Genomic DNA, 12,299 nt, shown 5'->3' on the forward strand with positions numbered 1-12,299 from the left:
TAGTGTCTACTACCATTCACTAATGCCTATAGAATTGTCCCACAACTTAGTCGTGTGACTTTACTAGATTATAGAAACCAACTAACCCAAACCAAGAATAGAACTTGAAACGATAAAATGGGCAACAAAAGCTTGCATTCATTGAAGGCAACCAAATTGCCGCAGCCCAATTTATTGCGTTGTAGATATCCTTAGACGTGTCTCTTAAACTATCAAATAATCGTTCGTTATACAAGTTTTCTTGAACCCAACCTGCTGGTAAATGTAGTTTGAGGTTGGGTTACTATTATCTGCGAGGAGTGACACAAAATCATAGTCCTTTCGTAAATGTTCTGAGAATACTGCCATCATTGCTGTTGCATATCCCTGACCTCGGAACTCTTTCGGAGTATAGACTCCAGCAACGGAACAGCCATATTTTAAAGGTCTGACCAAACAAGCCATGGAGACGGGTTTCTTATCAAGTACCCAAAGATACAAATGCTCTGCCCGGACGCGACTCGTAATGTACTTGATCGCTTCTTCTTCACATAGGATCGGCATCAGACATTGCTCATTGTAGCTCATTAACCAATTTGCTAATATTTTCATGTCGTCATCAACTGTAGCTCTCTTCAAATTGCCGTGTGACATGATATATTGAGCTTGAACCGGGATGTTCACAGAAGTTAATCGATAAGTTGTCATAGATCTTTGGACGACAAAGGATCTTTTCAAAGCTGTTGTATATGCTTTGGCGAAGGTTAAGACGCCCGGCTCACAACCTTGAAATTCAGTCAAGGGCAGTGACTTCCTGGCAGCGTGTATTGCGAGCTTCGTCTGTGCTTCTACCTGACCTCCTTCCGGTGGAGACCAGGATAGCCAAAGATGATTCCCGGGTGCCCATGCGGCAGCGTATATCAGGTTGTCGTGTTCGTCCAAAACAGCGATGTAATATCCTCCTTGGACTTTATTTTGGTGCCAGAGTTTTGACTTAGATATAACTTGGGCATTCTCAAGTTCATGGTGCTCCAATTGCGGTAATAACTCTGTCAAAAATTCCTGTGGACTAGAATACTCTTTGACTTGCAAGTCAACCATGTTGTACAAGGATTGTGTTGTCGATTTGGCTTCATTTTACTTGCTATGAGTATAAATTGCGACCGTTAGTCATAGTCATTGCAGTGACTCATTACTATTTATCTGGAACTGAAATTCCTTGAGCCGCACATGAATCTGGGCTAAAATATTCGTTCGAAGCGATTACATAGTTTTCGGACAACACATGTTACTACTTCCTGAAAAGCAAATAACGATATATTTTAGAATATCCCCATGCGGATTTTCTGTAACGGATCGTCGGTGATTCTTGCATACCAGCGTTTGGCGCCGTTTGTATAGCAACTTTCTTTTAAGACAACATTTCGTGGCATTATAGTCATTCTCTTGTGAAAGCCATATAGTCAGCCACCCTGGTTTCATTTCGGGTCTAGCTTTTAAGCTTCTGTATATTGTCGGCTGGAACAAAACGTTGTCACCTTATACGAGAAGCTCGCCAGCTCCTTTCCATCTACATAGTTACGAGGAGAGCGCACATCGCCACTGATCACGAGATCAGACCGTCGAAAATATCAGTTGGAGACGGCCGAGCTTTGCCAAGTCCGCGCCGTGAGATCTTGATCAGGTAGGTGATGGCGACTGCGACACGGGCGAGGAAGATGAGCAAGGGCGACTATCGTGAACTACTTCTTGGTCGCAACATGGTACGGATGACAGATGATGAAAAGAGAAGCAGACTAGTGGAATACTTATGATTTTCTCGTTTATCCGGGATATCATTCAGTATATATAGATTCAATCAAGCACCCAATTCAGGAGGCACAACGATTCGGTGGTCGGACCTTTGGCATAATAACGGTTCACCATGCCGGGAGCATTCCGATTTTATGTATGATGGCAAGTATCAAGTTCCACGGTTATTTCATCGCCTTGAGTAGCAAACATGAACCATATTTTATGCCTAAAATTGACAGCTCATATTTATTTCGGCCATTATATCCGCACTTAAATAACCAAACTCTCTATTTTACTACATGCACTGTGGAAGCTTGCATTGCAACCGTTTATAGAACGGTATAGCCGCCGTCGATAAGAATATCACTGCCGGTACAAAAGGAGCTAGCATCGGATGCCAGCCACAAAGCGCAACCAGCTAGTTCTTCAGGTTGACCTAGGCGGCCCATGGGAGTGCGAGACTTCCATTCATGAAAATAACCTTCTTCGAATACGGTGTTGAGAGGAGTATCCATATAGCCAGGGGATATAGAGTTGCATCGAATACGATGCTTAGCCCATTCGGCGGACAGAGACTTCATGAGATGGATGACCCCAGCCTTAGATGAGTTGTAAGCACATTGTGGATTTGGCCAGTTGACGATAGATCCGGACATGGATCCAACGAAAATTATGGAACCTCCTCTGCCGGCAGCAATCATCAGCTTACCGGCAGCCTGAGCGCAGAAAAATGAACCGTTCAGGTTTATGTCAATCACTCTGTGGAACTTTTCAGGCGAGTACTCTTCGGCGTGGACTATGTCCGCAACGCCGGCAGACAGTATGACGATGTCAATTCGACCGAGATCGCGAACCACCGAGTCCATGGCGCCCTGGACGGCGGCATCATCTCGGACGTCGAGACGGTAAAATTTAGCATCGACGCCAAACTGGAGGTAAAGCTGCTCACAAGCACGCTCCCCAAGGTCGCACTGCAGATCAATAATAGCAATCCCGGAGAGGCCAGCAGCGCAGAGACCCTCAGCCATTGAGTAGCCGAGACCGCGAGCACCGGCGGTGATTACGGCAACTTTGCCGTCGAGACTGAACATGTCAAGCACGTTACGCCTAACACCAGCTGAGGCGGCGACTGGAGAAACAGCCCCTGAAGCATCGCTGGCAGGCACGGTCACGCACTCATCAAACACTTGCTGGGAAACGATGGCATCTTTCGCTGGAGTGATCCTGACGGAGACGGTGGCCATATCTGAGCACCGCGTAGACGTGGCGGATGATAGGTCGAGCGAAGGTTAGACCGAAGGAGAGAATCTGTCTTTCTTGTGGGCATATATGTGCAGCAGCGGGCTTATGGACAAGTGTTGTGCTTCTATATCTGGTAACCCGACTACCTTGGCGAGTTGGAGCATCAAACATTCATCACCAAGGGACAGAACAACGGTCAAAAAAGGTCCACGCCTTGTACCATGCCGGTAGCTAGACAAACACTTACGATCCAATGCGCTAAAGCTGACCCGCACGTGAGACCTTGACCCGTACCGTCCGGGGACGTGAGGTTTCCAACCCACCAGGTCTTAAGCCCGCTGAAGCTGAAGTGGAAAATGCACCGCCGCTCCAGCCGAGACATAGCCAAGTGGACTGACAACTTTTAGTTTCCACGACGGTCACCACAGGAATTTAACGTTCAACTTCCCTGAACAGAATATGCATGTGAGTGTGGCGCACATCCTGAAGATGGTCTGAGTGGTGCTGGCGAATGCTGTTAGCCACTCGCTACTGCGCATTAGCATGCCAACAATGAGGGTATGATATGATAAGTGTAAAGCTTAATTGGTATCCAACGTCCGCACCAAGCCGTTATCCGTACCCCGTCGACGTACCGTGCGCCGCGGGCGCTTACCCCCACCGCCGGGAGGATGACAGGGTGCGAAACACAAAATTCAGCTAGATTATGGCTGGCCCAATCGGTTACAGCTGCCTCTTCCGAGAGGCTTCATCGCCTGTGAGGATGTGTCTTGCAACTCGACGCTGGCGGAGGCGCGAGGTAATCTCTGGCGGCGGCTGCCATTCTCGGGTACTCATCTTTGTGGGCCCTCCACCACCTTAACAGCCATCCATCCTCAGTAGCGGCGACAGCTACTGTCTCTTCTGAGCTTTTCGGGGCGCCACTTTGAGAGCATGCGAGACTCTAAACCGGGCTTCTCGGCGGTAACTATTAACTCCATAGAATCGGGAATCTTTATGCAACCTGACTTTCATGGCGTTAACAATAAAATTCGCATCCTCCTCGTCTTGCCTTAAGCAACTCTGCTTTGAACCGAGGATCCAGGAACAAGGCAACGTAATACGCATCTTGTTCATCTAAAAAATCGTAGTACTTATGGTACTTTCGTAACCCTCGGCTACTGCAGACGCAATCCCTTCTTCTAAGTCTGCAAATTCTTCTTGTCTTGTAGTTACATTCTCTAGCAAATCCTGCAGCTCGTAGTATATACCAATGCTCAAGCTAATTGAAAGTCCTTGGGTAGATACCAACTTCATAAACTCGTCGAACTTTTCCAAAACCCTTGCAAGTTGCTCGAGATGCTGCCAATCTGATGATGTAAACGGAGGTAAGAGACCGATTGCACTGAGATAATGTCGGATCTGTTCTTTTGCAGATAGTCCATCTTGAATCATACGATACGTGGAGTTCCATCTGTTGTCGACATCGTACTGTATGTATTTATCGTTTAATCCATGTACGGAGCACAGATTCTTCCAACCTTCTCGACGCTGTGGAGTTCGAAGAATCCATAGGCTTAGGATTCGTAGCCTAGACAAAGCGGAGTGAGATCCAATGGGCCCACCTCTAGCAATTTGATCGCATGCCTCATTAGCACTGCTCGTATCTCCAGACTTCAGCGACTTAAGGATATCTTTTACAATCAAATTCAGCACATGCGCCACGCAACTGATGAAGCTCTCGCGACCTCGAAAACGCGCATCATCACCTTCTTCTTCTTCCAGCATCAAGTCTAGAGTTTCGACGAAGGTGCCATTGTTACTAGCATTGTCGGCCGTAACAGTGATAAGCTTCTTCGTGAGATCCAACTCTTTCAAAATGTCGAATACCATCTGTGCCATGTTGTCGCCACTATGAACGCCAACCAATTCTTCAAACTCTAGCACACTCTCTTTATATTCAAATTCTTCCGTTAACCAATGCCCAATTAATCCTAGGATTGCTTTCTGGTTCCGGCTTGTCCAAACGTCTAAGGACAGTGCTATTGTGCGATACGTTATATCTAGTTCTCTTTCAAGTTCGCGCAGCACATCTCAAACTCAGAGGCGATTCTTAGTTTCAATGAATTGCGTGAGGTAAATGGTAAATCCACGCCAGCTATATCTTCGAAGAGCCTGACGAAAGCTGGAGACTCAATGACAGTAAACGGTTGTCTTGTCTCCACGACCCAACGAATGAGATTCTTCTCGAACAATTCTGCAGTGCTTGCAGTCTCCTTCGCTTCCACATCGTCATGATCGTTGGCTGAGCAGATCGTTGCCTAAAGGCAAGCCATGGCTTTTCTGTAAATGATACGACATATTGGTTGTAGATGTTGATCTCGCAGAGTCCTTGATTGACCACTTCTTACAGTGTTTGCAAGTTATTAACTGATCATCCCGAAGCTTCTTCGACCTCTTTGGCCTCCACTGTTGGCTGAGGGTTGTAATTTCGAATTGTTCCCAATGCCAGTTATTCGAGGTCCCACGAGTGCGTTGAGAGCTATTGGAGCCTGTCTGAATCGGTGAGGATTCAAGATCGTGGACTTCCTCGGTAAATCCTGTAGAGACAGACTGAGAGGAAATCTGGCTGATAGAATCGTCGGGTCCCAGACCAACAGAGCTCTCAATGCTCGACTGGGCGGCGTTTGGCAAAACATTCTCCATCGGCTCATCTCCTTCGTAACCATCATTCATTAATAAATAATCAACCGCTTGCATTCGGCGGGGTCGCGCCGGAGGATCCATATTTTCTCAATTGTTAAGCGAGCGGCAAATGATAACTAACAGAACCAACTAGTTCCGAGTATGTTTATAAGACAACCGCGTTCCGCGCGTCGTCAGGGTAAACACGCCATACCTAATTAGGAATACGATTACTTTACGATTAGGTTCTCACTTTTGCGATTAACTTTAAGTTACGAATAATATAAATTTTTGACGGTACCGTAATCGTATCCACCCCTATCGGTGCTTACTAGATACGTGCTTGTTGAGCTTATCGGGACTCTCAAATGGAGCATGGGCACAGTGACCACAGGAAAACGCAAACATTTCGCGCGACGTTGTTAATTGCTACTTCAAAAGGTGGACATTCTGAAAGTCAAGCGGTGAGCGGTGAGCGGCAAGAGGTCACCGCTGACTTCGACATATACCCCTGGGATGACCCAGTAGTCAGCCTTATAGCCCGGTCTGGTTAAGCAGTTAGATATGGCTCGGTATAATAATTAGTTTCCACCAAGATTACGTCCAAACTAAATAAATATAGGATGAAGCACTGTGCGATGGGCGAACCTGCTCCTTGAGTAGCGGCGAGCCCGAGAGCGACGCAGGCATTCCGCTAGTTCCTGATTAGGCAAATTCGCGCCTCGGTGTGTATACTGACCGCCCCACCCTGACCAAGGTGCGACTTTTACCCTAGCCCCCGCGGCTCATTACTATGCAAAGTCGCACCTCGCACCTTGGTTCAGCCCCCTGAACTTCACATTATATATGTAGGGTAACCTTGCGCTATTTCGCTAACTAGGTGTCCACTAAATACAAGAAGGATGCGATGAAGAAAAGAAAGTAAAAGAGAAGAGAAGAAACACGAATCAACGATCGGCTCTATATGTACTAAGTCCAATATGGCGGTGTCCAATTATCGGAAATAGGGTTAACGTGTGGGAGTCCGTCCAATAGGGCGATGCCCAGTTATCGGAAATAAGGTTAAGGTGTGGGGGTCCTACAGAGCTTATCGAGGGCGAGACTTCACTGAAGTCTAGCCTCTCACAATATACCATCCTGTTGAAGTACACTTTCCCCTGTTTTCTTGTCTCTTCTTCGTTTCTTTTCCACCCCCGCCATAGAAAGTCGCTATTTTTGTCCTCCTGTCGTTGACATTCGTCCCTCAATGCTCTTCCTTGTACAATGGCCCAACTCGACGCCACTGGGCTAACGCCTAATCATGCAGGATCTGATTGGCTTGCATGGAAAGGAACACGTGCTCATTGGGCTAGGCAACTGTGGATCGCCTGCTGCCGCAAAATGCCTCGTTTCTGGCTGCCGCGTCGAAACTGCGGTTTAGTGTCTAGCAAATGCGTAAAATTTGCAGATCAGAGAGACCTTTACAGAGTTGTCGTTATTATGTTCTAGCATTTGGTGGAAAAACCAGTTTGTTTCGCAAAAATCAGTGTAATTCATGTAAGATTATGAGAAAAGCATTGGTTATGCTGTCTGAACTGCTCAATAAGAGATGGCAATTTACAATTTGGTCACCCATGCACCGTTCAGAAGGCCTAGAGGTGAACTATATGTACATATTAATTCATGGCAGATTACGTAAGTTATGAATAGAATAATATTCTGAATTTTACGTGAAGAATATTCTATTTATTGTATTTTATCCATCAACGACCGGGACAGACGTTTATAACTGAATCCGGTCAATCTCACGCCGTACACACTTGCAAAGATGCAAAGATGATGCCAAGATGCTACATGGCCTCCATCGCGATCTCGATGGTGGAGCCCAAGTCAGACTGCTCACTGATGATAAGTCAGGCTATTCCGGCGAGACCCAAGCTTGGACCGCGGCATAATTGCGGATGCCCGCCGACTGTGAGAATATCCCTCCATTTGGGAAGAAGAGAGCTGCTGGGCAAATGGCGAACGCTTGCGAAGGGCTGGTCCGTACCAGTAGATAATATACACCGAAACCACCAGGACGACGGAAATGCAGACTATTTGATTTGGTGTCAAATGGTTGAACCAGACTTGAGAATCCTCAGGAAAACTTACATAGAATGGTCGAAGCGTACTCTAGATGACGATCCCCGCCGATATCTGCGGTCTCTGTTAGATAATGTACGACAGGCAGGTTGTGGTAAGACATACTCTCGACAAAGGGAGTGGCCGGGATTGTGAGGATACCGGCCAGGATATCTCTGGCGAAGCCGTTGCCTCCGGTAGCCGAGGCAGCATATGGACCGTAGGCGCACACCATGTAGTCAATGGTGGTCATGTAGATACTGCAGTTAACAATTCCTACCATAGCTGAAAACACCATGGTTCCCATCCAGTGAACAGGAGGTCCCACGCTGGTCCAGGCAAACCCAATCAGGCCAATAGGCAGGAACGGCACGGTGTAGAGCAGCCACTACAGCCGGGATTCATACTGTGCGTGTTCATCGTCAGGCTTGCGGCGTCGCGCAGCCATGTTCCTCTGTATTACAGGGTAGAACGAGAGCCAGGCAATCAGGTAGCCCACCAGAATCGGTATGAACGAGAGGCCCAGGGCGACGGTATCAAATCCCCACTGGTCATAGACTAGCCTGAATGACTGGATGAACATAAAAATCAGCGCGTCGCTGAAACCGCTCAGCAACGACAGAGTCAGCACAATAGGTTCCGTCACGAACATCTTGAAGGGCCGGATCCATGTAATGCAAATCTCCTTCAGGGAGAAGCGTTCCTTCCAAGGAAGTATCTCATATGGTCCGTAGACATTCTCCCCATTCTTTCTTCTCTTCTTGGCAATCTGGCCTAGCATGATCGTGGTTCGGGTCTCAGGAACTACCAGCAGATGAACAATTTGGACAAACCCCCCAAATATCAGCTGGATCCAGATTGGCCAACGCCAACCCAGTTATTCCTCGACGAAACCGCCTACGAGGGGCCCGACGACAGACCCCGCCACCGAGGAGAAGACAACGCAAGCAACAGCATACTGTTGTGTGTCGGCGTCCCACATATCGGCCACCATGCCCAGGGTGACTGATCCACCGGCTAAACTGAGTCCTCCCAACGCACGGCCAACCATGATGGTGGCGAAGTTGGGCGCCAAAGCTACCGGTAACTGCCAGATGTTGACAAGCAGCATACTAAGTTGGAGGATGGATTTGCGTCCGAGCTCCTCACTCCAGGGTGCCCAGAGCTCACAACCAAAGGCATAGGTCACCAAGAAAATCATTGCACCGCACCGCGCTGCTTGCATGCTAACGCCGAATTCCTCCGAAATGCCCGTGAGGCCGTTGGAATACAAACTGGTGTTGAAATTCATAGACAACTGAACGAGAAAGATCACCGAGATACCGTCCATTTCTTCCAAGTCGGGAAGCAGAAGCCCAGTTCTTCGTAGCAGCTTTCCTCGGCGAGAACAATCTTGCCAACTGCCCCGAAGTGTTCCACTTGGTCCACAGTAGCCTTAGTAGCGCCGTCGAACTGATGGCGCCTCTCATGATCGGTGCAATTGTTGTGGCCGGTGACGCCCACGATGCCATGTATGTCAGCGGATGACAAGCCCTCGTACGTGTGCACCTTGTCCTCCGTTGTGACGAGCTCGTTGGAAGGTCTGTCGACCATCCTGTGTCTGTCGATGGATGGGTTCAAGGAGTCGGCAAATCGAATCCTGAACGAAGTGGACAAGAGGAAAGGAAAAGAAGAAGGGTATGGGATTGGTTGTATAGGTGGACGACCTTTTTCTTTATCAGCCGTCAGCCCAAGGGACAGCAACCCTGTGGAGACCGTTTCCCAAGGTAAGGTACTTTAACATGATCGTAGTAGCGTAATAAACTTAGATGTGGTGACCTAAACTCTCGCCAAGCCTTACGGTCCATGCACTTCGGTCTTGGCGGGGCTAGCCGCAGTTCTATTTCATCCGGGGGGACCGGAGGGGTTAGCATTACCAAATATCGTTTCCTGATGAGGAAACCTCCCCGATCCCGCGCTTCTCCCCCCAAACCCTCCCGAACCAACCCCCCCCCCCCCCCCAAAAAAAAACCTTCTCTGTCCCAAAAAAGAAAAAAATTCAAAATTCGAAACAAATCCGGTCAAATATGAGCATTATTGCAGCTAAAATCTGGATCAGGATAACGCTGAGGAGAGGCGGCAGAGAAGAACCAGTGAAAATGCAATGTCTGCACTATCCGTTTCATACGCTTGTCGTCCATTCGAAAGCACGTTCAGAAAAGCCAAGTTCATCTCCACCACTTCACAGGAGCCCCTATTTTTAACCCTGCCGCATCATGTAATGCTGTTTTCTATAAATTTCCCGGTGATCAGCAGTCAAAACCAAGGGTGACCCTGACAAGCCGCACTCGTCGATTCAGTCACAGCAAATCCTTCATCACTCGCAGGCTCGTTCTTGTCATTCATCCAATCTGTCTGATTATAATGGCACCCCTCAAGCTCAACAGCAAGAACCTACCGCAAATTTCGGCGGCAGATGAGGCGCAGGTCAAGGTCCCAACCTACCAGCGCGATGGCGCCGTCAAGGAGGGAATAGTCCATATTGGCGTCGGCGGCTTCCACCGAGCTCACCTGGCTGTCTATATAGACCAGTTGATGCAGAAGCACGGTATTACTGACTACGCAATTTGCGGTGTTGGCTTGCAGCCCTTTGACGCTGCTATGCGCGATGTCTTGAGATCGCAGGACCACCTCTACACCGTTATTGAGCGTTCAGCCAAGGGCAGCTCTGCCCATGTTATTGGCAGTATTAACTCCTACCTCTTTGCACCTGATGATCGCGAGGCCGTCATCGCCAAGATGGCGCATCCTGATACGCACATTGTATCACTCACTATTACTGAGAGCGGTTACTACTACAACGAGAACACACATGAGCTGCAAAGTGAGGACCCTGATATTCAGTTCGACCTTGACCCGGCCAACAAGAAGGCACCACGCACCACTTTCGGCTTCCTCTACGCCGCCCTGGAACGGCGCCACCAGCAAGGACTCAAGCCCTTCACTGTCATGTCGTGTGATAATATGCAGAAGAACGGCTCTATCTCGCGCCATATGCTTGAGTCATTTGCGCGCCTGCGCAACCCTGAGGTCGCGAACTGGATTACCGACCAAGGCGCCTTCCCTAATGCTATGGTTGATCGTATCACACCTCAGACATCAGCCACCGACAAAACAGCACTTGCAGACAACTTTGGCATCGAGGACGCATGGCCAGTTGTCACGGAGCCTTTCATGCAATGGGTCATCGAGGACCAGTTCTCTGACGGCCGCCCACCACTTGACAAGGTTGGTGTTCAGGTTGTCAAGAATGTCCACGATGTCGAGCAGTTTGAGAAGTACAAACTACGCCTGCTCAACGGCAGCCACTCAGCCTTGGGCTACCCAGGTCAGTTGGCAGGCTTTAAATACGTTCACCAGGTTATGGAGAACCCGCTGTTCCGCAGGTTCATGTGGCAGATGATGCAGGAGGAGATAAAGCCGCTCTTGCCCGAGATTCCGGCTTTTAATATTGATGAGTATTGCAACACACTTATTGAGCGCTTCTCCAACCCAAAAATCATGGACCAGTTGCCCCGTATCTGCCTCAACGCTTCTGGCAAGATTCCACAGTTTATCATGCCGTCAATTGCCGAGGCTATTTGGGTTACTGGCCCGTTCCGCCGCCTGTGCTTCAGTACAGCTGCTTGGTTCTGTTATATTAATGGCGTCGACGACAGCGGCAAGACATTCGAGGTTGACGACCCGATGCGCGAGGAGCTCCAGGCTAAGGCTCACGCAGGAGGCACCAACCCGGCCGAGCTGCTCAGTATCAAGAGCCTGTTTGGTGATGACTTGCGCGGCGACAAGAGGTTTATCCAGGAGATCACGACAGCTATGGAGGATATTACCCGGGACGGCATCATGAAGACGCTTCCCAAGTACATTGACTAATCATCATGGCTAGGAGCTGTTGGCTTGGTGAAAAAGGTACACCTGCGTCTGCGAGTGATGTTTAGGGTTTTCTTTGCATGTGTCATGAGGCTGTGACTTTACGAGAAAAGCAAAATGTAGAGATAGATGATGATAGACAAAATTCCTCAATTCTCACTTCATTGCACGTCCTAACTGATCCTTCCCATACTGCAATTCCATGTTCTGCGTATCTGAAAGAGTGACACTGGCTTCTGTTGCCTTGAATGCAGATTCATATCTGTGCACGACTCCGTCATGGCGAAAAACTATTTCGGGGGTATGCTTCTCATTTAGTACTTGACGGACCGACAAAATATTAGTTGCAAACCTGCTCGAGTAGCGTACGTTGCTGAGTTTCAAAATATGTATGTCCCTATTCTGATCTACCACTTCGATATCGGCTCGCCCAAGATTGTGAATGTCAACGGAGGATCCATCACCACTAGGACTTCTATATTGGTGGATTGCATATCATACATTATTGCTTTGTCTTCGCAATAATGGTGCGACGCTGCTGAGTCAAGAAACCGTTTTGACGAATCGGTATTCCCGGAAGTCGGTTTCTTGCTTGTGCATGTGGTATG

General features: G+C 48.4%; 4 protein-coding genes across 4 annotated transcripts; 1 reads left to right on the forward strand and 3 right to left on the reverse strand.

The window, feature by feature from the left end:
- Positions 1 to 1,149, reverse strand: POJ06DRAFT_69486 (uncharacterized protein). The gene has a single exon (XM_056191409.1). It carries the CDS (start codon positions 1,078 to 1,080, stop codon positions 205 to 207), a length of 876 nt encoding a protein of 291 aa, XP_056045149.1. The 5' UTR covers positions 1,081 to 1,149; the 3' UTR covers positions 1 to 204.
- An 838-nt stretch (positions 1,150 to 1,987) lies between these two features.
- POJ06DRAFT_69499 (uncharacterized protein) lies at positions 1,988 to 3,114 on the reverse strand. The gene has a single exon (XM_056191411.1). It carries the CDS (start codon positions 3,015 to 3,017, stop codon positions 2,103 to 2,105), a length of 915 nt encoding a protein of 304 aa, XP_056045150.1. The 5' UTR covers positions 3,018 to 3,114; the 3' UTR covers positions 1,988 to 2,102.
- Positions 3,115 to 7,395: 4,281 nt separating this feature from the next.
- Positions 7,396 to 9,734, reverse strand: POJ06DRAFT_294469 (MFS general substrate transporter). The gene is made up of 6 exons (XM_056190474.1): positions 9,106 to 9,734; positions 8,672 to 9,079; positions 8,175 to 8,629; positions 7,909 to 8,111; positions 7,813 to 7,857; positions 7,396 to 7,754 (listed from the first exon to the last, which is right to left on the reverse strand). The coding sequence occupies exons 1-6, from the start codon at positions 9,373 to 9,375 to the stop codon at positions 7,558 to 7,560; spliced, it is 1,578 nt and encodes a 525-aa protein (XP_056045151.1). The 5' UTR covers positions 9,376 to 9,734; the 3' UTR covers positions 7,396 to 7,557.
- A 423-nt stretch (positions 9,735 to 10,157) lies between these two features.
- Positions 10,158 to 11,832, forward strand: POJ06DRAFT_247659 (uncharacterized protein). Its single transcript, XM_056186923.1, has one exon. The coding sequence runs from the start codon at positions 10,186 to 10,188 to the stop codon at positions 11,692 to 11,694; it is 1,509 nt and encodes a 502-aa protein (XP_056045152.1). The 5' UTR covers positions 10,158 to 10,185; the 3' UTR covers positions 11,695 to 11,832.
- The last annotated feature ends 467 nt before the right edge of the window (positions 11,833 to 12,299 follow it).

This window comes from Lipomyces tetrasporus, assembly GCF_029532465.1.
Source record: "Lipomyces tetrasporus strain NRRL Y-64009 chromosome Unknown POJ06scaffold_3, whole genome shotgun sequence".
Lineage (NCBI taxonomy): Eukaryota > Fungi > Ascomycota > Lipomycetes > Lipomycetales > Lipomycetaceae > Lipomyces > Lipomyces tetrasporus.